This window comes from Cucumis melo, chromosome 7 (genome assembly GCF_025177605.1).
Source record: "Cucumis melo cultivar AY chromosome 7, USDA_Cmelo_AY_1.0, whole genome shotgun sequence".
NCBI classification, from domain to species: Eukaryota; Viridiplantae; Streptophyta; class Magnoliopsida; order Cucurbitales; family Cucurbitaceae; genus Cucumis; species Cucumis melo.
In genome coordinates this window covers 24,398,322-24,421,371 of record NC_066863.1, presented here as the reverse complement: position 1 = coordinate 24,421,371, position 23,050 = coordinate 24,398,322, and the positions used below count along the sequence as shown (strand labels likewise).

The 23,050-nt window shown below is 34.2% G+C and overlaps 3 protein-coding genes across 5 annotated transcripts; 1 reads left to right on the top strand and 2 right to left on the bottom strand.

The window, feature by feature from the left end:
- Positions 1-878: 878 nt before the first annotated feature.
- Positions 879-7,087, top strand: LOC103493094 (long chain acyl-CoA synthetase 4-like). Its single transcript, XM_008453722.3, has 20 exons — positions 879-899; positions 1,003-1,205; positions 1,835-1,898; positions 2,007-2,096; positions 2,193-2,249; positions 2,438-2,486; positions 2,644-2,720; positions 2,894-2,933; positions 3,044-3,138; positions 3,456-3,623; positions 3,793-3,903; positions 3,974-4,061; positions 4,298-4,364; positions 4,724-4,799; positions 4,902-5,019; positions 5,150-5,395; positions 5,490-5,629; positions 5,741-5,923; positions 6,018-6,137; positions 6,796-7,087. Exons 2-20 carry the CDS (start codon positions 1,054-1,056, stop codon positions 6,835-6,837), a joined length of 1,983 nt encoding a protein of 660 aa, XP_008451944.2. The 5' UTR covers positions 879-899; positions 1,003-1,053; the 3' UTR covers positions 6,838-7,087.
- A 5,268-nt stretch (positions 7,088-12,355) lies between these two features.
- LOC103493092 (uncharacterized) lies at positions 12,356-16,935 on the bottom strand. 3 transcript variants are annotated; one of them, XM_051087117.1, is made up of 6 exons: positions 16,557-16,935; positions 15,906-16,060; positions 15,422-15,639; positions 14,298-14,907; positions 13,316-13,573; positions 12,356-13,008 (listed from the first exon to the last, which is right to left on the bottom strand). In XM_051087117.1, the coding sequence occupies exons 1-6, from the start codon at positions 16,724-16,726 to the stop codon at positions 12,902-12,904; spliced, it is 1,518 nt and encodes a 505-aa protein (XP_050943074.1). In that variant the 5' UTR covers positions 16,727-16,935; the 3' UTR covers positions 12,356-12,901. The 3 variants fall into 3 exon arrangements, with proteins under 3 accessions (XP_050943074.1, XP_008451941.2, XP_008451939.2); XM_008453719.3 differs by having other exon boundaries at positions 13,316-13,816; positions 15,906-16,074; positions 16,557-16,934; XM_008453717.3 differs by having other exon boundaries at positions 13,316-13,816; positions 16,557-16,933.
- Positions 16,936-17,721: 786 nt separating this feature from the next.
- Positions 17,722-22,817, bottom strand: LOC103493091 (endoglucanase 6-like). The gene is made up of 9 exons (XM_008453716.3): positions 22,422-22,817; positions 22,127-22,339; positions 21,267-21,467; positions 20,677-20,766; positions 20,347-20,511; positions 19,422-19,706; positions 18,964-19,312; positions 18,813-18,875; positions 17,722-18,565 (listed from the first exon to the last, which is right to left on the bottom strand). Exons 1-9 carry the CDS (start codon positions 22,614-22,616, stop codon positions 18,267-18,269), a joined length of 1,860 nt encoding a protein of 619 aa, XP_008451938.2. The 5' UTR covers positions 22,617-22,817; the 3' UTR covers positions 17,722-18,266.
- Between the last annotated feature and the right edge of the window lie 233 nt (positions 22,818-23,050).

Genomic DNA, 23,050 nt, shown 5'->3' with positions numbered 1-23,050 from the left:
ATAAATTCCCAAACGCGTTTTCATCTTTATGGCAGAATACATTTTTTTTTTATCAGTGAGGGTTTCTCTTAACTTTTATTTGATTATGAAATTTAATATATTTTTTGTTTATAAAGTTTAAATTTTATTTCAAAGAGTCTCTAAAATTTATTTACTTTTAAAAAAAAAGGCCCTTCAGATAAGTTGACCATTTATTAACAATTTTTTTTAACTAGATAAAAATCAAACAAAATGAACTAAAACAAATCTGCGATGATTGACCTGACTTTTAATTTTAGAAGTGTTTCTATTGTTGTACCAAACAAGTTAATAAAATGAGCTTAGTTAAATGATAATTGACATGATCTTTTTTAGATGTTAGAAGTTCGTTCATTCATTTTATTGTTAAAAGAAAAATAAGGGGTAAATAGAAACAATCACCCTATGGTTGATATTAGAATAGTTCAACTATATCTCATATTATCAAATTATGTGCCCATACAGTATATGCTATTGCTATTAAAACCATTACAATGAAGTACAATATGTCATTTATTGTTGGTCCCGTATAACATATAACCCTAAAATCAAAGTAGGGACTATTAGAAATATAATAGTAATAAAGAAAAATCGTAGTGTGCTTCGTTTCAAAGAAAATTATTATAATAATCTTAAGAAAGGTTAAAGGTTCGAATTGCCCTACAAATCAACGAATTTGAGATTCCATCCTCGTGGGATAATGGTTAGTTTTAAAGAAAGAGAAGGAGTAAACACATACAAAATACACGAGTGAGGGACTAATTTTGCAATAATATGTTATTGTGATTGCAATTTTCTATTGGTGAAGTAAAAAAAGAAAAAAAGAAAGGGAAAAGAAGAAGAAAAAATGGGTGTATTTACGATATACGCCACTTGGTCAGGTCACCCATAGCCACCAATATTCATGACTTTTGTACTTTGATTTGTATATATTAAACCAATTTCTTCCTCTCAATTTCATCGAAACTTTTTTGAAATTTGAAGGAATCCATACACTCTGTTTCCCGATTTTTACACTGTATCGGTAGCCGGAGGATGTCTCAGATGAAGTATTTGATTGAGGTGGAGAAGCCCAAGCCCGCCATTGATGGAAGGCCTTCGATCGGACCCGTTTACAGAAGCATTTTCGCCAAAGATGGCTTTCCCCCGCCCATCCAAGGATTGGATAGCTGTTGGGATATATTTCGGTTCGATTTCTTCACTTTCTTCTTCTTTGCTGAGAAATACCGCTACTAGATTCTGCATTTTGTGGCTTTTTCTGTTCCAGCTTTTGTTTTAGCCGAGTAGAAGTGCTTTCCGGTTATGTTTATATCGTTACTTGAGTTGAGTTCTGCTTTGTGTATTCTGCTAGATTTTCTGGTAGTTTTTTTTTTAAAACTGTGCTGTATGAATATATTGAAATTCGAGTTCGATTAGTTTTGATCAAAAGTTTCGTAGTTCATTGTTTTTTTTAGTACTTGGCTCTGCTGCTTTTAATTGGAACAGTTATAGTTCAAATTGCTTAAGATCAATATATATATATATATATATATATATACACTCTCTTTAGATATAAATTACTGTACCATGCTGGGTGGGTGTGTTCTGCTTGCTCTGTTCTTATTGTCATATTTGAGCTTCATTCTTTTTGGCAGTTCCATTTTCCCATTTTTTTGAGCTTTGATCAATATCAGTTTTTGGTTTTCTCAGCTTTGCGTGGGATTATATTAGACCTTTGCTTGTAGGTTTATGAGTTGTTTTTCTATTCATCTTTAATATAATGATCATCGTTAAATATAATGCGCCAATTTTTCCATTGATTACTGTTGTATTGCAGGTTATCAGTGGAAAGAAACCCTGATAATCGAATGCTCGGGCGCCGTGAGACTGTGAATGGAAAGGTATATGCATCTTGCAAATAATCCATACGCCCCAAAGTGTATGTTTTTGTCTTTTCTAGTATCCAGTAAGACCTTGCAATAAATTGTAGCTTGAATATGTTTTTGCAGGCTGGTAAATATGTGTGGCTAACATACAAGGAAGTATATGACACCGTCGTAAAAGTTGGAAATTCTTTGCGTACCCGTGGTTTTGAGCAAGTATGCTTCCATTCTCATTAATATATTCAATTCATTTATGCAAGCACATTCCTGCAAATCTTGTGTATTAAAGCTTATCCTAATCTCCATTTATAGGGAGCAAAATGTGGTATTTATGGTGCCAATTGCTCAGAGTGGATAATAAGCATGGAGGTAGACTCTTTTCTTTTGCTTCTTACTTCTTTCTTGATATCATTCATCTTTATCTTCCAGTTTTCTCTTCTATGAAGTTTCAGGAACGTGCTGACTTTCACAGGATTCATTTGTTTTCTCCTATCTTCTCTTACTTATTGTTACTTTATCCTAGAGGAATATTGTATGACACTTAATAATACTTGCAGGCATGTAATGCTCATGGACTATATTGTGTTCCTTTGTATGACACATTAGGTATGTCCATATGCCTTTTCCTCCAAGTTTTCAATTGGAAGACACAATTGCACTGTTCCTCTAAATTTATTCTCATATTATGTTGTTTAGTATTTCTTTCATTAGAAAAATAAGGGTAAGCTGATCGACTTTTTTATCATATTGATTCAATGTTTAGGTGCTGGTGCTGTGGAATTTATTATTTGCCATTCCGAAATTTCTGTTGCTTTTGTAGAAGAGAAGAAGCTTCCTGAGGTACAGAACTGTGGTGGAAGCCAGAAATTTAGAATTTTTATTTTTCAAGTTATATATATGCTTTTTAACTACGGATCTTTACTCTCTGAGAACGGTGATTCAGTGGAACAATATGTAAAAGGTACCTGTCCTGGGTAGTTCTGATCATATGAAATTTATATATTTTTTTCCAGGTCTTGAAAACATTTCCAAGCACAACCAAATACTTGAAAAGTGAGTTTTTATTACTATTTAGATTTTTTTGCCAATGATGTGTCTGTAGAAGCACATTTTTATTTATTTATTTCTATTTTTATTAAAATGTTTCATTTGTTTGTTTGTAGCAATTGTGAGTTTTGGCAAGGTTACACCTAATCTAAGAGAGGAGTTCGAGAAGCATGGGGTTGAAATATTTTCTTGGGACGAATTTTCGCTTCTGGTAAGTTTTGATCCTCGATAGGTCTCTTTTATTCAGTAATTTAGTATTTAGTTTGAATTTTTTTTTTTATCTCAAATTTATGAAATTTTCCATGGTAACAATCTGTTTGGGAATATGTTGTTTCCTCTTCTAAGTATTGACGATGAACTGAACTTTTCTATTAATATTGATATGTGTAAAGATATGTCGTAGACCTGGTAATAGCCCTTTTTTTAACCCTTCATCTTTCATCACGAGGAAAAAAGTACAAATTACTCCCATCAACTTTTAAGCTGTCATTTATTGTATCTAATCCTTTTGGTATCTGCTTAAAACAGGGTGAAAATCAACATTTTGATCTTCCTGTGAAAAAGAAAAGTGATATTTCCACTATTATGTATACAAGTGGAACTACTGGAGATCCTAAAGGAGTCATGATATCGAACAAAAGCATAATTTCACTTATAGCTGGTGTCCAGCGTCTCTTAGAGAATGTAAATGAAGAGGTAGTTTTCCTTAGTTATTTTGTACTTCCAGTGTTTTCTTTATGAAAGCCTTGAAATGGAAATTTGAAATATATACTCGATGAAATAGCCGATCTAGATTGGTGCTCATTGTATTTATTGTGTCTAATTGCTCGATTTCTTACTTCTCTTCACTCTCTCCCTCATACAGTTGAGTCCAAAAGATGTATATTTGTCATACCTTCCACTAGCACATATCTTTGACCGAGTGATCGAGGAGCTGTTCATCTTACATGGTGCTTCCATTGGGTTCTGGCGTGGGGTGAGTTATCATTTGATTTTCTTTGCGTGCTAAATATAAGGTCTATAAAATATGTTTTTACATTCTGCAGGATGTTAAACTAATCATTGAAGATATTGGGGAGCTCAAACCCAGTATTTTCTGTGCCGTTCCCCGAGTTTTAGATAGAATTTATGCTGGTAAGCTGATCATATGTGATCTATTGATTTTGATGTTTTAATTATTTTGCCTAATAATTATTATTGAGAACAAGCGTCTCTAAAGCTAGAAGTAGAACCAGTTATGTGAATTGAAGTTGGGATTATCCAGGGTGTTGCTCTGGTTTTATCGCTTTAGTCTGTGGATACTACTGTTTTGATGTGGGTGCAAGTTTATATCTCCCTTGATCAAAATAGTAATTATTATATTTTCTCAGGCTTGACTCAGAGGTTAGATCAAGGGGGTCTCTTAAAGAGGACATTATTCAATATTGCATACTCACGGTGAGTTGGTTCCACTTTGGTTTAATTTTCTTAAAATATGTATTGTATTAGTGCAGATGAATTTTGATAAATAACACAAAGAAAGTTTTATAAAATCTCCTTCTATTCCTTTTAGGAAGATTTTTCTAAGTAAAACTACTTAACACGAGCGAATGTATTTCATGACAGAGTGATACTTTTATGCATAAAGTCAACTATGTTAGTCATGGTTCACTAACTGCCTTAGAACTTGACAATAGTTCGGTCAACTTAATGATCATAGACAAGGAGGTGTTCCTGGGATATTTTGGTGGATTTAAAATTTCAGTACTTCTTGTCCATTATTTCGTTAATCTCATTAGTCTTACTCTTTATTGCAGTAAATATGGTAACATGCAAAAGGGGCATAAACATAGCGAGGCATCTCCCATTTGTGACAGATTTGTCTTTAATAAGGTGAAAAACATTTTCTTCGACACACCTCCTATATTTGACATGAGCCTCAGATTTACTAAAATTTTAATCCATATATTTTGTCCTTTTGGGGTTCTTGACCAGGTAAAGGAAGGGTTGGGAGGTAATGTGAGACTTATTCTATCTGGAGCCGCACCTCTAGCTACCCACGTAGAAGCTTTCTTGAGAGTCGTGGCATGTGCACATGTTCTACAAGGATATGGTATGTAATCTCTGCAGTCATTCTCAATTTTCTACTCTTCATGAACTCATAGTTTTCTTATAATTTTTTGGCATTCCTTCCATTTCTGTTTCACCCATACTTCAATGATGATTTTTTCATGCTGATGCAGGTTTAACAGAGACCTGTGCTGGGACTTTTGTCTCATTGCCAAATGAACTCTCAATGTTGGGAACAGTTGGCCCTCCAGTGCCAAATGTGGATGTCTGCCTAGAATCTGTCCCCGAAATGGGATACGATGCCCTTTCGACTACACCACGTGGTGAAATATGTGTTAGGGGAGACCCATTGTTTTCTGGATACTACAAGCGTGATGACTTAACCAATGAGGTCATGATTGATGGATGGTTCCATACAGGTAATCTTAATCCGTTTTGCCATAAAATTTATTTGCTCGTTTTTCTATGGTTCGTTATCGTAAATTTACCTCCTATTTTTCTTCTTTTCTTTAGGTGATATTGGTGAGTGGCAATCGGATGGGAGCTTGAAAATTATTGACCGCAAGAAGAATATTTTCAAGCTTTCTCAAGGAGAATATGTTGCCGTGGAAAATTTGGAGAATATTTATGGGCTTGTATCTTCTATAGATATGGTATTTTCTAAACTTTTGTTAGCTTTAGTAGCAATGTTTTTTATGCACATTACTGACATTAGAAAAGAAAGTTTGAGTTAATTATATATGATATTCTGATGCTCAATTTAGATCTGGGTCTACGGGAACAGTTTCGAGTCATTTCTAGTTGCAGTTGCTAACCCCAACAAGCTAGCACTGGAACGTTGGGCAAACGAAAACGGTATTGAAGGGGACTTTGATTCACTTTGTGAAGATAAGAGGGCAAAGGACTATCTGCTTGGGGAGCTCAACAAAATTGCAAAAGAGAAGAAGGTTCTATTTCTGCCAATATGCTGCACACTTCTTTTGATTTGACTAAACAAATATTTTACTAACATGAAGCTCTCACAACTCTTGTTCTTGGCAGTTGAAAGGCTTTGAGTTTATTAAAGCCATTCACCTTGACCCTCTACCATTTGATATGGAACGTGACCTAATAACTCCAACATACAAGAAGAAGAGACCTCAATTGCTCAAATATTATCAGGTTCATGCTCAAATAACAACAACCTGTCTCATCTATCAATTTAGTCAAATTTCACAAACTTGTCAAACTTACTTTTTGACTTGAAACTCTTAGGGTATGTTTGGGATGGGGTTTTAGAGGGAAATGAATTAGGAAATTGGGTCAAATCTTGTTTGGCCCAAGGGTTATGATAAATGGAGATTGGAGTTATTATAATCTCCAAATAACCCTATCTTCCCTCATCTTTTCCTTTTTTACAATCCTACGTTACCCTAACCAAATAACCCAATCCAAATTCTATTATTGTTTTTTAAATTACTACGATCATAACTCTTCTCCCAAACACATATTATTGTAATGCTACTATCATAATCATTTTTCCAAACACATATTACCATAACACTACCGATGATAACTATTATCATAACACTAGGATTATCATAGTCTTAGGATTATTATAACCATTTTCTCCCATAACTCTTATCCTCCCCCAAATGTACCCTTAGGAATAAAGGATTAGAACTCAATTGTAATTAAACTGAAGGGTACTGAATCCAAATACATGATTGTTTGTGCCTTTATTTTTCTCTCATTGGTAAAGATTTTCATTCATATCTCTTTGGCTCATTTTCATTCAATTTTTTGGGTGATACTGATGAACACTTTATTTTCTTGGCAGAGTGTAATTGACAGCATGTACAACAATGCAAAGAAGCCTTAATGAATGAAGATGACATCTATGGAATCCATTGCTAAACTTGCACTCTTTCTCGTGAAATGATCCCCTCTTTCTTCTACTGTACATATGGGTTACTAATCAACCTAATCAATCCATTTATGTGAATAATTAAAGCTTTTGTTTTAGAGGGACTTGGACATTATTGACCCAAACATTTCTGCTATATTAAATCTAGTAATTAGTTGTATTATTATAGACACGTGAGCAATTGATTTTTTTCCTTCTTTTGGTATCTATGAGTGTTTAACCTTTTATTTTTGCATGTTATTAAAAATTAGTACGACTTTGAAATCATTTTCTCCATCAATTTCTATTAAAGAAAAAAAAAAGTTACAAAGAAGGTTACATTCAATTGTACATGTGCTATTTTGGAACTTCTTTTTGTCTTTTCTAAAAGTTAGTTGATGAATTAAAATTGAATATAAGGGTGTGCTTGTCATTAATAATTAGTGGGGTTAGGAATATAAATTGATGCGACATTTATACTTATAAATATCGAAGCCGACATAAAGAGTTATAAAACTATTAGTTGGATTTGCACTTTCACGTCCTTCTCTTGAATTTATTGGTAATGAAGTATTTCTTTCTGAAAATGATATCCAAAAACGATAACGACGCAGAATTGAAGGCTTCTCACCAATACCTATAACCATTGTAATACCTTATGTCAGAAGTCAGAACATTTATTTCTTTGCATATGAAACATCCACTTCTTAAAATAATTTATAAATTCATTTACAAGAAAGTAATATTTATATATATATATATATTCTTCGTAAGAAAAGTTTGCAATAAGTGGAGCAAGCTGGGATAAGGTTCATGTTTATGGGAGCTGTATCACAATAAATGAAATATAATTTGAATAGTGAGACTTTTTTTTTTTTTATTACTACGTTTGTTAGTGTTTATTAGTGCTCTGCATTTTGTGCTTGAAATGGGTTGGATTGATATTAGTCTGGATACAGCAAAATAATTCTATTAGATCTAATGTACTTATTAGATCTAATAAGTACATTAGATCTTCCCTTTACTTGTAGGAGTACATCTTGGATCTGCCGATTATGTTATGGACGAAGTCCTACTCACGGGGACCTGGTCGAATTGGGAGAAGCCCTAGGGAAGAAGATTGAGTGGTTTTCTATTATCTCCATCAAAAGATCTTTTTTATCTCAAAGGGAGGAACTTCTCACTTATTGAGACTCTATCAGAGATATTACGGAGGGATATGCTACTTGGGTATCCGGGTAATCTTTGGAAGAAGTAGAAGCAAGCTAGTGACTCTTATGCCCACCCCACGTGAAAAGAAGAGTTGCAGCTTTAGGAGCCGGGCTCACCCTTTATCAGTAGGAGAGAAGGGAAGAGTAGTTCCCGCTTGCGTAGCAGTGGCCATTCTTCTTTAAGCTCTTTCTGTAGCGGCTTTTCTTCTTCCTGTAGAAAAAGTAGAAAGTGAGTGGTTTTAGTCAGTCTTCTCATAAAAACTAATTAAGCTAGCACGGACCGCGTAGAAGGCGGATCATGAATTCCACTCAAAATTCATCAATGAACAAGGCGCAAAGAATTTGCGAATAAAGAGAAGCACATAACCGCTATGCCGTCCAAGCAGACGGTGATGAGCGAACTAGCTAGAATCTCTCTACCCCACGGAGCGGTCAGACAAGACGGACCTCAAGCGGGTAGACAGGAAAAGAGGTTCATGGGTTAATGCGTCAAAGAAGAAGCGGGATCAGACTGACTGGTTGGCACCAGTCGAAAATCCACAATCAAGGAACGTAATCTTAATAACGAACATAAGGTGATCAATTAAATTATGTTTAAAAATTAGATCGTATTGTTATTTTTGTTGTTACTATTATCGTTACGGTTATAATTATAGTTACGATCATGGTTAGAATTGTTATAATTTATATCCTAAAATTCGTAGTTTGTAACTTAAATCATATTATATTCAATAAAAATTGTTATTAAGTAATTATTAGTGAAATTGAATACTATATTATTGAATTTGATAAACTAAGGTTTCGAGGCTATTTTGAATAAACTTGATTTTATGTAGAGACATAAACGTGGAGATCGAGTTCGAATATATAGCCTATATGGTCTATAATATATAAATAAAGTTGGACGTCTTATTCTGGGAACACTATAGATCCGACCTGTTTTATAGTTAGTACGAATAATGTGATCATAAATCGTTAATTTGGAAATATGAAAGTAAGAGCATCCTATGTAAAGAGTTTGTATAAGATCAGAACCATGAAATAGTCCATCTCTTTTACATTATAACATCATTTACTGTATACAAGTAATTATTTCGTTTATTGATGACCTACATAACTTAATCTTAATCTTAAACTAACTATAAACTTTTGTTCATACAGGATTATCCTTAGATTTGCATAGGTGAGGTCAATTCATCAACGTTGACCCAAAAACCTCCCATTCTAGGGGTAAGATTAGGTGAATAGTTGGGAAAATAGAATGCAAGACGGAATTGACTATTGTCCATTATAAGGTTAGTATATAGGTTGAACTGAATCCAAGTCTTGAACAAGAGGCCTTACCCTCTCATTGACCAGAGAGATTTGATTTATAGGTTAGACCTTAAACCAATTGTTCAATCGTGGATCAATGGGACTTAAGGAGCAAGATGTAATCTCAAGGGTAAAACGATATTTTGATCCAACCGAGATTACTAACAACCTATGAAGAATTAGCTTACTAATCATGGTTATATCATATAGACACAAATATATCTATAGTGAGGGGAGTGCAATAATGGAACTTTAATTGAATGACTTGTTAGTTAATGAATGCTGATTAGCTCGATCTAAAATGATTTATCCAGTTAATCTCAGATTGTTAGAACCAATGAGATCTATAGATCCATTAGGTTCCCCTGCTAGCTCATATGGAATAAACTTAAAACAATATGTTGTATTAGTTTGAATAGTTTAAATTAGGTAAGGAGAGAGAAACCTACAAGTATATGTGATACAACGATCGATTATCAGTTTAGACAGAGCTTTATGTTTAAATTTGATTTAATTATCAAGAATATAAGTACGAATTCATATTCAAAAGCTCGAAAATGATGTAAATAATCGAAGTTGAAAAAAGTCAAAGGGTTTGGCTTTTGACTTTGAAAAGTTAAACTTTTGAAAAGTTAAACTTTGACCAACTATAAATTCAAATGTGGTATGAATTTAAAAAAAATGGGTGTGAATTCATGCTCGAAAGATCAGAATTAGTCAAAATGAACAAATAGTAAAAGTCAAAATGTTAACATTTGACTTTAAAAATCAAAGTTTGACTTTGACTTAAATGGTGAAATGACTATTTTACCCTTTGACTAAAGTTTGTAGGAGCAACATTTTTTTAATAATTCCACTCACTCCTAATGAGTTATGTGGAGGCTCATAGTGATAACACCAAACTATAGTGCATTGGTGGATAATTACACTATCTCGTTAGTGGACTATGTGAAAACTTATGGTGATAACACAAAGCCCACGAAGAGTTAATGAGATGTGAAATGTTGAGCTCTAGTGAGTTTAGACATACAATAGTTGCATAATTTTTGTCTATTTAAAGGATTTTTTTCACATTTAAAAAGTCTTTTAGACTTTTTAAGTATTTAAAGGGTTCTTTGAAATCAATTTCTTAAAAAAGAGTACTTCTCCTCTCGATTCTCAACTTAAGCACAACCTCCAAATTCTATCTCTCTCAAATCCTTGACTCATTGGGTTCCACAACCCGATTTTGAGTCTGGAGAATAGTAGGTCAACGCTAGTGGTGGTCCGATTTGAGTTTGTGAAAAGAATCGAGCAAATTAGGAACTACAAAGGTATAATCACTAAACCCTAATTTGATTTTATTTTAGGGTTTATCATGTTAACTTAGTGCAATTATGGTACAATTTGATCATATTTTTGTTGCGCATGCCTCAATTTCTTTTCGATCATTATTGTTAAACTATGAATTTTGACACATTTACCGTTACTATTACAGCTAAACCCTTAATGGTAAAGGTAACCATAGCAGTAATAGTAAATTTGAAAAAAAATTTAACTTTAGGTAAACACGTTCAAAAGAAATTCAATTATATTTACGCTTGAGACATTACAATTGATATGTCAATAAAATTCTCAATTTTCATCATGAATCAGTAAACATGACTTAAGTATTTTTATTTTTGTTTATAAGTCGGTGAAATTAGAAGGAATAGCAATTCTAAAGTCGAAACCATGTGTTTGGAAAATAAACAAAAATAAAATAATAATTGAGCTATGTTATTTTTAGTTTCAGCTTCAGTTGGCTTTCTTCTGTTTTTCAGTTTTAACCTTTGTAGTTTTACTTAAATTGTTTGTTTTGGTTTTATATTTTTCCAACTCGTTTTTTATTTTTAACATATAATTATGGCTAGATCTAACTTTATGGTCCATCAAAACTTAGCTTAATTCACATAGTTCAAATATCACACTCCATTTATTTTAAAAATGAATTTCAATATCCATAGATTTTGAGTCATTCACATTTTGAATTTCTAAATAGTTTTTTTTTAGTACAGCGGTAAAGATAAGGAATTGAATCTTTCACCTAAAAAAGTAAAAGGTCATTTCAATTATCATTGGACTAATCTCACTTTAACAATAATAAATAGTTAATTAACGTATACTTCCATAAAATAGGATAAAAGAAAAAATAATGACAAAAATAGAATAGTAGAGTCATGGATCCGATCCACGACCAGATGAAGTTGTGGACGGAGTCCACCACGACTTCAGTGACTTATCCATCCACGACACACCTTCTTTATTATATATATATATATATATATTAAATATCCCAATCTCCAATTTTCAATCCTACAACTTCACATTTTTTATTTTAATTTGATTATTTATTTATTAACATTTAAATTTTCATTTTAATTGTTTGATCATCAATTTTTTTCACAAAAATATATGTTTAAAACTTCGGTCAAAATAACATATTTTATTATATATTTTTTTAAAAAAGATATACTTCTAATGTAGATTCATTTCATTTACATATTTCAATTTTCATCTTTTTCTTAAAAATATATTTTAACATTTTTCATCTTTTTCTTTTTACTAATACTACTATAAATTTTGTTTGTGGTGATTAGTTTATTGAATAATGAATTGCATTGAACAAATATAAATTTGGTAATAAATAAAATAAAGTAATATATTTTCCTTAGACATTAAGTAAAATGTAAAATAATACAAGAAAAAACAAAGTGCAGTTATTCTCTTGAGAGAGATATTGTATAGTTTTGACATAACATAGGAATGAAGAATCCAACCCTGTTTCTCGAGTTCTATATTACGAACTTTATGCAACTATGATCATGTTAGTAAGATATATATTGAAAACGAGAATTTCATATATTTGTGGTAAGGATAGAAGATGTAGACATGATATACCAATTCATTCCGTTCACATAATACGAAAATACAAGACATCAACAAACTCGTGAAAGAAGAAAAGAAAACTAAGTTTCCATATAATAAAAACGTGGGAGAAGACTGTCTTTGGTACATAGATTACAAAAGCACTTAGCAAACTCTTTTTTGGAGAACGGAGGAGGTTTCAATCCTCATTTTACCCCACTTGGAAATAATAATAATAATAATAATAATAATAATTACGGAATAAATTTAATATTCTACAACACTGACTCCAACCTTCCTAGAATCTAACAAGCTATGGAAAATCCCAAGAACATTCATCCCCTTCTTTTAAACAAATAAGTTTAACTCCACTGCAAATTTCTACTTTTTAAACCTCTTATCCATTTCCTCTACTGAAACCTTTCTCCCTTTCATTCGATCTCCATCCTTTCTTACCTCAAATGTTTCCACCCCAATCACCCCCCCAGCATCCACAAAATTAAGATTCAAATTGACATGTCCCAAGGGGCAACGAAAACTTCACTACAATCTAAATGTAATAAACTTAAGCCATCAATAGGGTGAATAGGATTACCCAATAATTCAATTCTTAGAATACTTCAAGCTCTTCAGGTATCAGATTTCCGACCGGTTTCAGGGACAGATGTGGAACCGTGGGACAGAGAAGAAAATTGTAGGGCAAGTAGCTCTTCTTTGCTATACTTCAACCTTTGATCTATTGGATAAAGAAGAAGAAGGGAACAAAGAAAGAAAGAAAGAAAGAATTTAAATAACCTTTTAAACACCAGCCTACATAGAATCAAGGATTACAAATTGACATCTCTTCCATTATTTTCCTTAATTTTATACTTATATTGAATGTTCTAAATTTCACCAGAAAATCCAAAATTTCACCATAAAAGAACATGTGCTTATATCTGTTCTTTTGTCAATATCATAGAGCAAATATATCAGTATATATGAATACATGATATATATGATGAGATAAAACCATACCGTGTATTATTTCTCACGTTACATACCTACAAAATATGGTGACATGCCGGTAGATCTGCTTGTCTGGTTCAGTTGTACTTTCTTCGGAATAAAATGAGTTGAAGGTCGATCAGTGGAAGTCGGATTGGATGAGAAGTGAAAAAGTTCATGTCTAACTTCAATTTGTGGAAATCTTCTGTGGAATACAGAAAGACCACCCTCAGTTAAGAGCCAACAACCTCTCAAGTCAATCTTTTGTAAAGTTGCCACAGGTTTAAGTGTATCAAATGCCTGATTGGTCAAAACTGCATCACGAATGCTGAGAGTTTTCAGATTTGGCAAAATTGACAAGTAGCTCAAAACCGTGTCTGTAAATGAGGGACTTCTAAGCATCAAGTGACTCAGTTTTCGAAATCTTGATAATGAACGTAGAGATTCATCATCGACATGAGTATGCTCCAGATTCAACATTTCTAAACAATCAAGGTTTTGCAATTCTGTCAATGAGAAAATTTTAACTGTCTCTGGAGTTGATAGGTGTATATAACCTGAAATTTACGGGGTAAAAAAGATTAGAAGACGCCAAACTTCTCAAATAGTTTAAAGAACCATGGTGAAAAGTATCGGCAATAATAGGTGTCGTAATTTTCCCAGTTGGTTTTCCCATTTCCCATATTGGGAGAGTAGTTTCCAGAGAAATTTTGTTCTGCTCTCATCAAGTAGCACAGAATGAAGACTAAATATTTTCCACTAGTATTCAGTTCATGTAATGCAAATTGGATATAAATGCATTGGAAGCCACCCACATAAAACCTACACAAGGTTGTTGTGGGCTGTCATTAAGATGAAACATTAGCTTTCCCCGCAGGAGCATAAAAGTATTCAGCACCATAGCTGAAAAAAGATGCAAAATAAGAATGCGAATGGAGTTGGTGTATTTTTAACATACACGAAATGAAGCAGGGGGAAAATGCAGCATATATGAATTGACTGGGTACACTCGAAGCATTTTTTAGAACAAAAGAGTACCTTTGATGTCTGTTTCACTGAGGTCAATACACTTCAAGGAAGGCATCATACTCATATATGATAGGGCATCATCATCAACCATAGTATGAGAGAGTGACAAAGTTGCCAGATTGGATACTTTTCCAGCTAAACTTCCAATTCCAGAAGAGCTGACTGCTGTGCAGCTGAGGTTTAGATATTTCAAATTTTCTCCAATGGATGCAATTAATTCAACCGAACTGTCTCCTATGGTAGTAGAGCTAAGGTCTAAATGTTCTACTGCTTTCATATGAGATAAGAAGCAGAATCTGTGAAGAGAAGCATTCGAAAAGTCCAGATAATATAGGGCATCCATTGCAACAAATCCCAGATCTTCAGTCTCATTAGAAAACGTAGCTCCAGAGGCAATAAGCTTTCTTAGAGGAACTTTAGCACCAAGCCCTTTAAGTGTAGAGTCAATGATGCAGTTGCTCATGTTCAGACACTCTAGATGAGGCAAGTTGGGGAACTTGGTGACATTTGTCCAAGCTATATTCAGGAAACTCAACTTTGGAAACATTTGCAGAACATCGGATCCACTGTTAGATATTTTACTACCCCAAAGGTCAAGGTATTGTAATTTTGTAAGCACCTAAAAGAGGATGGAACAGAAACCGAGGAAAACTAAAATTTATTCATTTAAGAATATGAAGTGCAAGTAAAGGAAATAAAATTTTATAGATTCAATAATAAATAAACAGAATTTACTCAGAAACTAAATAGTCAGCTTGAGTTTAAGTGGATAAATAGCAATTTAATTATCTGTATACTAGATTGTTATAGAAGCTATTATGCTATCCAATCGTCAACATCAAGTGGGAGAAAACCTCAATTGAAGAAAAAATAACTTGAATGTCCTATGTCATTCACAGATCCAATAGTGGTCCAATACCAAATAAAATAGGACCAATGGGCAGAAAAATATTCAAAATTATCAACCGTGTAGGCATGCAAGTGAGGGAAGAGAATGTCTATGTGTTACTGTGCTAGCACTGCAAGAAACATAAGGTGTGAACCATGCACCTGCAGGTCCACGGACAAAAGATTTTGGATTCACAGCAAGACTCGTTAACAAATTGTCTCATTAGAAAAGAAACAAGAAATACCTGAAGAGAGCTCAGAGCCTGATCAGTGACAGGTAGACCACCCAAGTCCAAGAACACCAATGTTTTTAGCGAAGAAATAAGTGCAACTCCATGTGCAGTGATGCCAGTCTCGGCAATGCATAGCTTTTCCAATGTTGGTATGGACAAAAGATGCCTAATTCCAGCATCAGTAACTTTCAAACATCTAGAAACGTTCAACTCCCTTAAAGTAGTCATCCCTATATACAAGCATATGGCATAACTATCAAACTTAAGTAGATTGCAGCCAATTAAACTTAGATGGACTAGTTAATATTCGGAGTAGATAAAGGAAGACAGATAATATAAAATGTATTCTTTTCATGAAAAATAAACACAAAATTTTCAGGGTTCATTTAGTCCCGTGGATAAGTTACGATAGGCTAGAATCACTTCACCAAAAAACCTTCTGTGACTTACAATTCAGCCTTCAAACCCACATTTGTATCGTTCTCTAATAACATACCTGAAATAGCCCATATACCGGAACTTGAAAGCCTGTGGCAATTGGAAACGTTTAATGACTGCAAGTAACGGAATGATCCTAAGTAGGCCATCCATTCTGAATCAACAGCATTTTCACCACTTAGATCGACCACCTCTATGGTATATTTGAAAACTCTGCATTTAAATATCTAAGTTCAAAGAAGGAAAGAAAGTAAACTTCATCGACACTGCCAAAAGTATTGCACATAAAAAAATAAAAATAAAAAATAGAAGAATAAGATTTCTATATGCAATAATGGAGGAAAAATGGAAAAGAATGCCAAAAATCATAAGCTGCTTTCACCTCATTAGCTACGTTTTAAAAGCCAGTCGATACAAAATTGAGGTCGACTGTCAGCATCTCAATAAAGAATTAAGCTGAAATTGATGACAACTAAGTAATCTACAATTCTAGCAAAGTATCAAGCGACGGAATCACTTGGACATATACATCACAAACTCATGGATAAAAGCGATAGAATTCAATTTGATGCAAATAATGGCAGATTAATCACTCCACTTAATCGAACCAGAAACATAAAAAATTCAAGCATATACGGTTGCAGCGATTCAACAGAGACATTTCTCGATTTAGATTTTGGAGCAAAGAAAAAAGGAAGCGGAAACATACTCGAGAAGAGAAGGATAGAGGAGACGACGAGCATGTAAACGGCGAAGGAGAGCATCGGCGAGATGAGAGGGCAAGCGCTCGAGGCTCCGCTTCTGCCTCCGCCATTTCTCGACACTCTCCTTGCACCGACAGGCCGAATTGATGCAGAGTTCAACCAGATGATTCTCCATTTCTTAGATTGATCTCAGCGTTGCGTTTGATCGGAGAGGTCTGCTGTCGTGTCTTGTTCGTTTTCCGAATCGCTAAATTTGGCAGCCGCAAGACGAAAAGTCAATTTATTTCTTGCTTCATCCATGGAAGGAACCTTGAAACTACCTGTTCTTAGTTGTTTCTGCCATGTTCGGGAGTACTTAATTAAATTCAATTTTTTTTAGTACAATTAAAAGAGAACTGATTTTAAATCACACAAATTCTATAAAAAGAAATTACAAATATTATGTTTAATAATCTGCTATATTTGAAAACATTTTTATTTATTTGTTATATTAATTATATTTTATTTTTACATTTTTGGAATAAATATGTGACTCTTCATATTGCCTTCTTTTTCTTAATGATTATTTGAATAATCACTAATTGACTTTGAGGTTTGAAGAGAACTTTTCTTTTATACCCTTTTTTATTTATTTATTTTAAGTTTAATTTGCTCATAAGAGTAGAGTTTTCATCATTTTGAGAAAATGAGGTGTTGTTTCCATTGAGGAGTAATATATTTGGAAAATAACGATGACAAATAATTATGTAAAATTGTTGGCCTCGTGTTCTTTTAATACAAAGATACCATTTTATCTCTAGATTTTTATTCTAATTTTCATTTTTCAAAAATTGCTAAAACTAACTCAAATACGAAAAGTTTTATTTAAACAATGGCATAATTACCTCAAATATCCTTTTATCAGCAGTGAAATTATTGTTTTCTTAGATTAGAAAAAAAACATCAAATATCATAGATTGATCAACATTTGGATATTCAATATTCCACCCTTGATGGAGTGAGAGAAAAGAGAAGTGGAATAGTTCGTGGTGGCCGATTTTGGTAGATGAAAGTGAGAGATGGATTTACTAATCCTCGTATTACGATAATACTTGGGTCAAACGTGGAGAAGGCTAAAACTTTGAAGTTGAACATATTATAACTTTGAATGAAAAAACTTTAGAAGGCATGTCCCAATGGTTTAAGAACATTTCAAACCATTAAAATCACTTCACCATAAAAGTAACACAAAGGGTGTATAGTGATGAATTTACAATATCTTGAGAACAAGATAAGCAAAAGCACACCATGTTTCACAAACTACATTTGAGTGTGAATCAAGAAAATGTTGCAAATCACACATCTAAAAAGATACATAAAGCTAATTCGAAATACAAGGAAAGAAATGAAAACTCTCTTGCAAATCCTTTGAGAAGCCATCTTTGTTTGCCTTCTCTGACACTCTCAGCTGTTCATTCTGTCTATAAAGCATTGAAGAGGGTGGAGAAAGAGGATGAGCACCATTTCAAACTCTCTTCTCTCCTTTCTTCCCCCAAACTTCAGCACCATTATTTGGCCTAATTGCATCTAAAAAAAAACCTAAGCAAATACATATCACGCGTAAATATTGACTTTCTCGCTATCTATAACTGCACAATTCTTACACCACTCCATGAACCGCAAAAGCTTGTATGCTGTATTGCCTTGATTTGGTTTCCAAGATTCTTCCCACATATTTAGGAGAGAGTGTAGCTGGAAACCGAGACTTTGGCTGGAGAAGCAGTGTGAATGTAAACAAATTCAAGGCTTTCTCCTGCAGCTAATGAGTTAAGCCAAGATGGGAAGACATATGATTCACCAGATTTCTCCAGCCCCCAGAGAGGGCCATAAAGTTGAGATATCGAAAGTTTCAGGTTTTTGAGAGTTTTTGCTGACTTGTTGGTCACTTTTGTAGAGTATCTATAGTAGGTATTTCCTTTAGCAGTCCAGGAAGTCGTCATCTTCTGCTCTACGGTAATTGGGGTAGAAGACGATACTGCAAAAAACAGGCTCTTCTGTCAAATTTACGCCTTCCATGACCAATTTAGTCATTCATCCTAATAGTTTCTATTTCTTGAATTAAATCAGCTTTATACCACAACTATTTCTTAAATCCATTTCGGTTCGTTGGTATGGAGAACCTTTTGTTGTGGACATCTTAAGTACCAAACAGTTCATGTGATATAGAGAATGATCTGTGCAAAGTATTCTAAGCTAACCAAATAATTGCAAAGCCATCATACCTGGAGATGGAAGTGTCTTGGATTGTGCAGATGGGTCTGGATGATTAACTGGAGGAAGAAGCACTGGAGAGAAAACAAGAGGATGCTCAATGCCATGATTGTACTTGAAAATGCTTTAAGAGAAATCTGATGATCAAAATGAGGCAATTACCTGGAAGGAGCTGATTGTAGCCACTATGCCCACCACTGAGCCTGGCTAAAATGCCAAGAAGTGGGGCATTGTTATAAGTAGCAGGCTCAGTCTGCTCATAATTGTCCCTTTCATCAGCAAAGTTGTCATAGGCATCAGGTCCACCCACAAGAGCACCAGTGAGAAGATTTGGGTCACTTGCCTTTCTTGTGTACCATGTTGCATAGCCACCCCTGCAGCTCACAAAGGCAGAATTGACCTTGATTGAAACAATGGAAGATCCCCTGTGGTGGACTTGTCGTGGGTAATTGTTTCCATATCCCACCATGTAACTCGTAGCTCTTGGATTGTCCCCAAGAATGTAATCCACCTGGTTCAAAATCAAAACCCCATTTAGGCAATTCGTCGAACAGTTAACAAACATCGACCTTGAAGATCAAAAACTATTTGTTCCCATTTGAAGAGAAAAATGTAGGTACCTGGGATTTTGCAAAGCGAATAAGCTCGGAAGGCTGGACATTCCCGGCGGCGCACTTCAAGTTTCCGCCAGAGGAAGAAAGGTAGTCGGAGTAGACGGTGGCTAGGAAAGAAGCGCTGGTAACAAACTGCATATTGTTCCATCTCTGACGGAAGATGAGACCGGCCGGCGTGGTCTGAACATTGCGAGTGCCTTTCTTCATGCAAGAACATAAGAAATTTTCAGCTTTCTCCTTGTACCTCTCGAACACCGGCGCATGGTGAGCCGCTCTTCCTTGCAATAAAAACTGTGATCACCAACATCAAAATTACTTTAAACTCAACATTCAACTTTTAAAAGAATATGGGGATCTCTATACTTTTGTGTTTCCAATTTTTAAGAATTAATAAATCTATAATACACAAATTGCAACAACCAAACCCTCCCAACAAAACTTACTTAACTGTAGCTTGAGGGCACAATTTTTACCACACCAAATTTAAGAGATATGCTTGCAATTACTCGATATTTAAATTTTGTGCTAATAGCTCATTAGAGTCTCAATTCTCTTTTTCAAAGCATTTCCTTACCAATTTTGACATATAAGTATGAACTAACAAGTGTTTGAGAGCGTTGAGTTGATTATTATAGTATATATATTATACTACTTTATATATTATAATAATTTATATTTAAGTCATACACTGTAATAAACAGAAAATAATAAATATTGTAATAAAAAAAAGTTTGAAATAGTAAATTGTAGCTAATAGTAGGTTATAGCAGGATGAAGCGCTAACTATTTTTGTTTGAGCTTCAAATAAAGAGTGGTCACTCCACACACTTACGATCGGTATCAAAAACTATCCTAAAGTTTTAAGTATATATATATAGGAGTAAAAATTTGTAAAAAAATAAAATGAAAAAGAAAAAGAAAGGAAACAAACCTTGGCAACAAGGGTTTGGACACCAGCATATTTGACATCCCACCCAAATTCAGTCATACTCCAACCAGTTCCTCCCATGGAGTCACCATTTTCTCCTAAGTAATTCAAGTAATATTGGTTGTTTGTTGCCTCATACAGCCATGCTGCTGCCCACAATAACTCATCCTGCAAATTATAGTTACAAAAATCTCATCATTCCATTGCCTTTCGAGGGCTAACGTTGCAAATAACCCATAAGTAAGGGGTAGGTGAGTAATAAATAATAACAAAGAAATGGGCTTCCATAGAAGAAAGGCCCAAGAAAAGGGGAACGATGATACGCTTACGCACATTGTATCCACTAACGGATCGATAGTACTTCTGAGCCACAGTGATGCTGCTGTCGTACTTTCCTCTGTATTTATCCGCAAATTCAAACAGCTGAAAAACAAAATAGATTTTTAATTAAAAAAAAAAACAAAATTATTAAATCTCTCCAATGGCATTCCCGTAACTTCACATCCACATGCACATGCCCAAACAGTTCCCACCGACAGTTCTATCACATGCCTATTTTTATGCTATTTTCTCCAAGAATATATTAAAAAGCCAATTTTTATTCACTATAAATAAATTTGTTAAATTAACTCCACAGACTAAATTATAATTATAACTCATGTGGACTAAAACTAAGTTTATAATTTAATCAAATTAATTTAAGAGTTAACAAAAACATTTCTTAAACATTCTTTTTAAAACAATTTTTTCAATTGAATATATTTTTTTATTGCACAATAAATGCTTTTTATGAAAAGCAAAAAAAGAACAACAGCATTTAATACCGCAATAAATAAACCTATTAACTGCGGTAGTTAATAATATCATGTGCTGTGGGGTATCGCTAGCCTACGCCTTAAATTAAGATGGTAAAATTGGCTAACCTGGCGGGCATGGGAGAGGAGCTCATTGGCATAGGAAGGGTTGTAGTGGCGGAAGACGATGGAGGCGGCAGCCATAGCGGCGGCGGTTTCTCCGGCGAGATCCGACCCGGGATTGCTTGGGTCGATCTTGTAAGCGCGGCGGTCCGTCGTCATGTCCTCCGGCCGCTGCCAACAGTAATGGTCCGTGTTCCCATCTCCCACCTAATAATTCCGTATATCAATTTGCTTTTAATTTTTCCACCCAAAAACAAATTAACCAATCACAAATTTTTGGAATCTAACGTACTTTTTGACATTCTCAAAAGATAATGCTCGTTAATTTCAAATGTTTATTAATTTTAATAACAGAAACTTTCAAACAAAGTTCCTAAAATCCCATTTCGTTGATGTTTTTAATCCCCTTTTCATAATTTTAATTTAAAAACACACACACACACAAATTAAGCCTAATTACAAATCAAAGCCCTCCCTTTTATGCAATTTACAAATCACCCCTAAAATACGTACACTTATATTTTAATAAATTTAACAACTAACATAAGACATTTGAACAAGGCGACAAGTTAGTGTTTAATTCACTAAAATAGTCAAATATCCGTAAAAAAAGAAAATAGATATTAGGGTCCTTCCCCTAATTATAATTACGAATTTTATTCTAACTAGTGAAGCATAATAGTCACTAAAACATTGATAGAACTATCATTTCATAACAATCAACTTAGAAATTAAAACATCTCTACCTAATAAAATCTAACATTATGAAAGAAAATTACGTTGAACTGACCCACTTATCAAATCAAAGTTTGATGGTTTGATTAATTTGAAATTGTTGAATTAAAAAGCAAAAAAAGTAAGGTTACCTCTCCATAGAGAACATAGGGTTCAGGGTGGGCTTTGATGAAGTAATCGGTCCCCCATTTGACGGCGTCTAGGGCATGGCCAAGTTCGCCATTACTGGCCATTTGCTTTCCATATTCAATAATACTCCAACTCATCATCGTTACCGTGAACGCCATCGGAAGTCCGAACTTCACATTGTCACCGGCGTCGTAGTATCCTCCGACCAGATCCACCTACAACAAACAAACAAAATCCCCAAATTAAGTTTCCCGATCGATTTTTCTGAGTAACCAAACAGGGTTTTAAAGGGTTTACCCCACTAGCCTTGCCGTCTTGGAGACCGGAATTAGCTCGCCAATTGACGCGCTGGTTGTGGGGGAGGTAGCCGGATCTCTGAGCTTCGAAGAAGAGAATGCTCTTGGTGAGAGCTTGGCCGTAATCATGGCCGGCTAGGACAGAGGGGGCTAGAAGTAGGAGAAAGAGAGCAATGGGGGAGATGGGATTTGCCATTTTGAAGGAATGGGAGAAGGAAATGGCAATGCCGGTGGAATTTATCAGGATAAAAGTTGTGATAAATCGATTTAGAAACAGAGGAGGAGAGCCCCTAAACAGGGGAAGAGAGAAATGAAGAAGAACAAGAAGGAGAGTGTGGGGTGGGGGAGTGGAAGAGAAGATGGGAGCACTATATAAGCTTGGAGGGAACTTGGAAGGACCCCCAAAGGTAAAAATAGAACCTAATTTTTAATCAATTAATATATATATATTTCAACATCATACACACTACATATAGTTATTTCAAACATAATTTAAACCTTTTGATTTTGGAAAAAAAATGAATATATTATAAGTTCTTAATGGTTGAATTATATACATTTTGGATGTATTATTTTAAATGTGAGAGTGTTTTTAGTTTTTGTTCACTTTCACAGAATGTTTGTACTTTG

Excerpts from the sequence above, each read along its gene's own strand:
- LOC103493094 (XM_008453722.3), top strand. The coding sequence starts at position 1,054 with ATGTCTCAGATGAAGTATTTGATTGAGGTGGAGAAGCCCAAGCCCGCC. Across the intron at positions 2,721-2,893 it reads AAGAGAAGAAGCTTCCTGAG|GTCTTGAAAACATTTCCAAG; the intron begins GTACAGAACTGT and ends ATTTTTTTCCAG. Across the intron at positions 5,924-6,017 it reads AAATTGCAAAAGAGAAGAAG|TTGAAAGGCTTTGAGTTTAT; the intron begins GTTCTATTTCTG and ends TGTTCTTGGCAG.
- LOC103493092 (XM_008453717.3), bottom strand. The coding sequence starts at position 16,726 with ATGGAGAATCATCTGGTTGAACTCTGCATCAATTCGGCCTGTCGGTGC. Across the intron at positions 16,061-16,556 it reads CTCTATCCTTCTCTTCTCGA|AGTTTTCAAATATACCATAG; the intron begins GTATGTTTCCGC and ends ATTTAAATGCAG. Across the intron at positions 13,817-14,297 it reads CAGTGAAACAGACATCAAAG|GTTATATACACCTATCAACT; the intron begins GTACTCTTTTGT and ends CGTAAATTTCAG.
- LOC103493091 (XM_008453716.3), bottom strand. The coding sequence starts at position 22,616 with ATGGCAAATCCCATCTCCCCCATTGCTCTCTTTCTCCTACTTCTAGCC. Across the intron at positions 20,767-21,266 it reads TCCTCTCCCATGCCCGCCAG|CTGTTTGAATTTGCGGATAA; the intron begins GTTAGCCAATTT and ends TTTGTTTTTCAG. Across the intron at positions 19,313-19,421 it reads TTCGCTTTGCAAAATCCCAG|GTGGATTACATTCTTGGGGA; the intron begins GTACCTACATTT and ends ATTTTGAACCAG.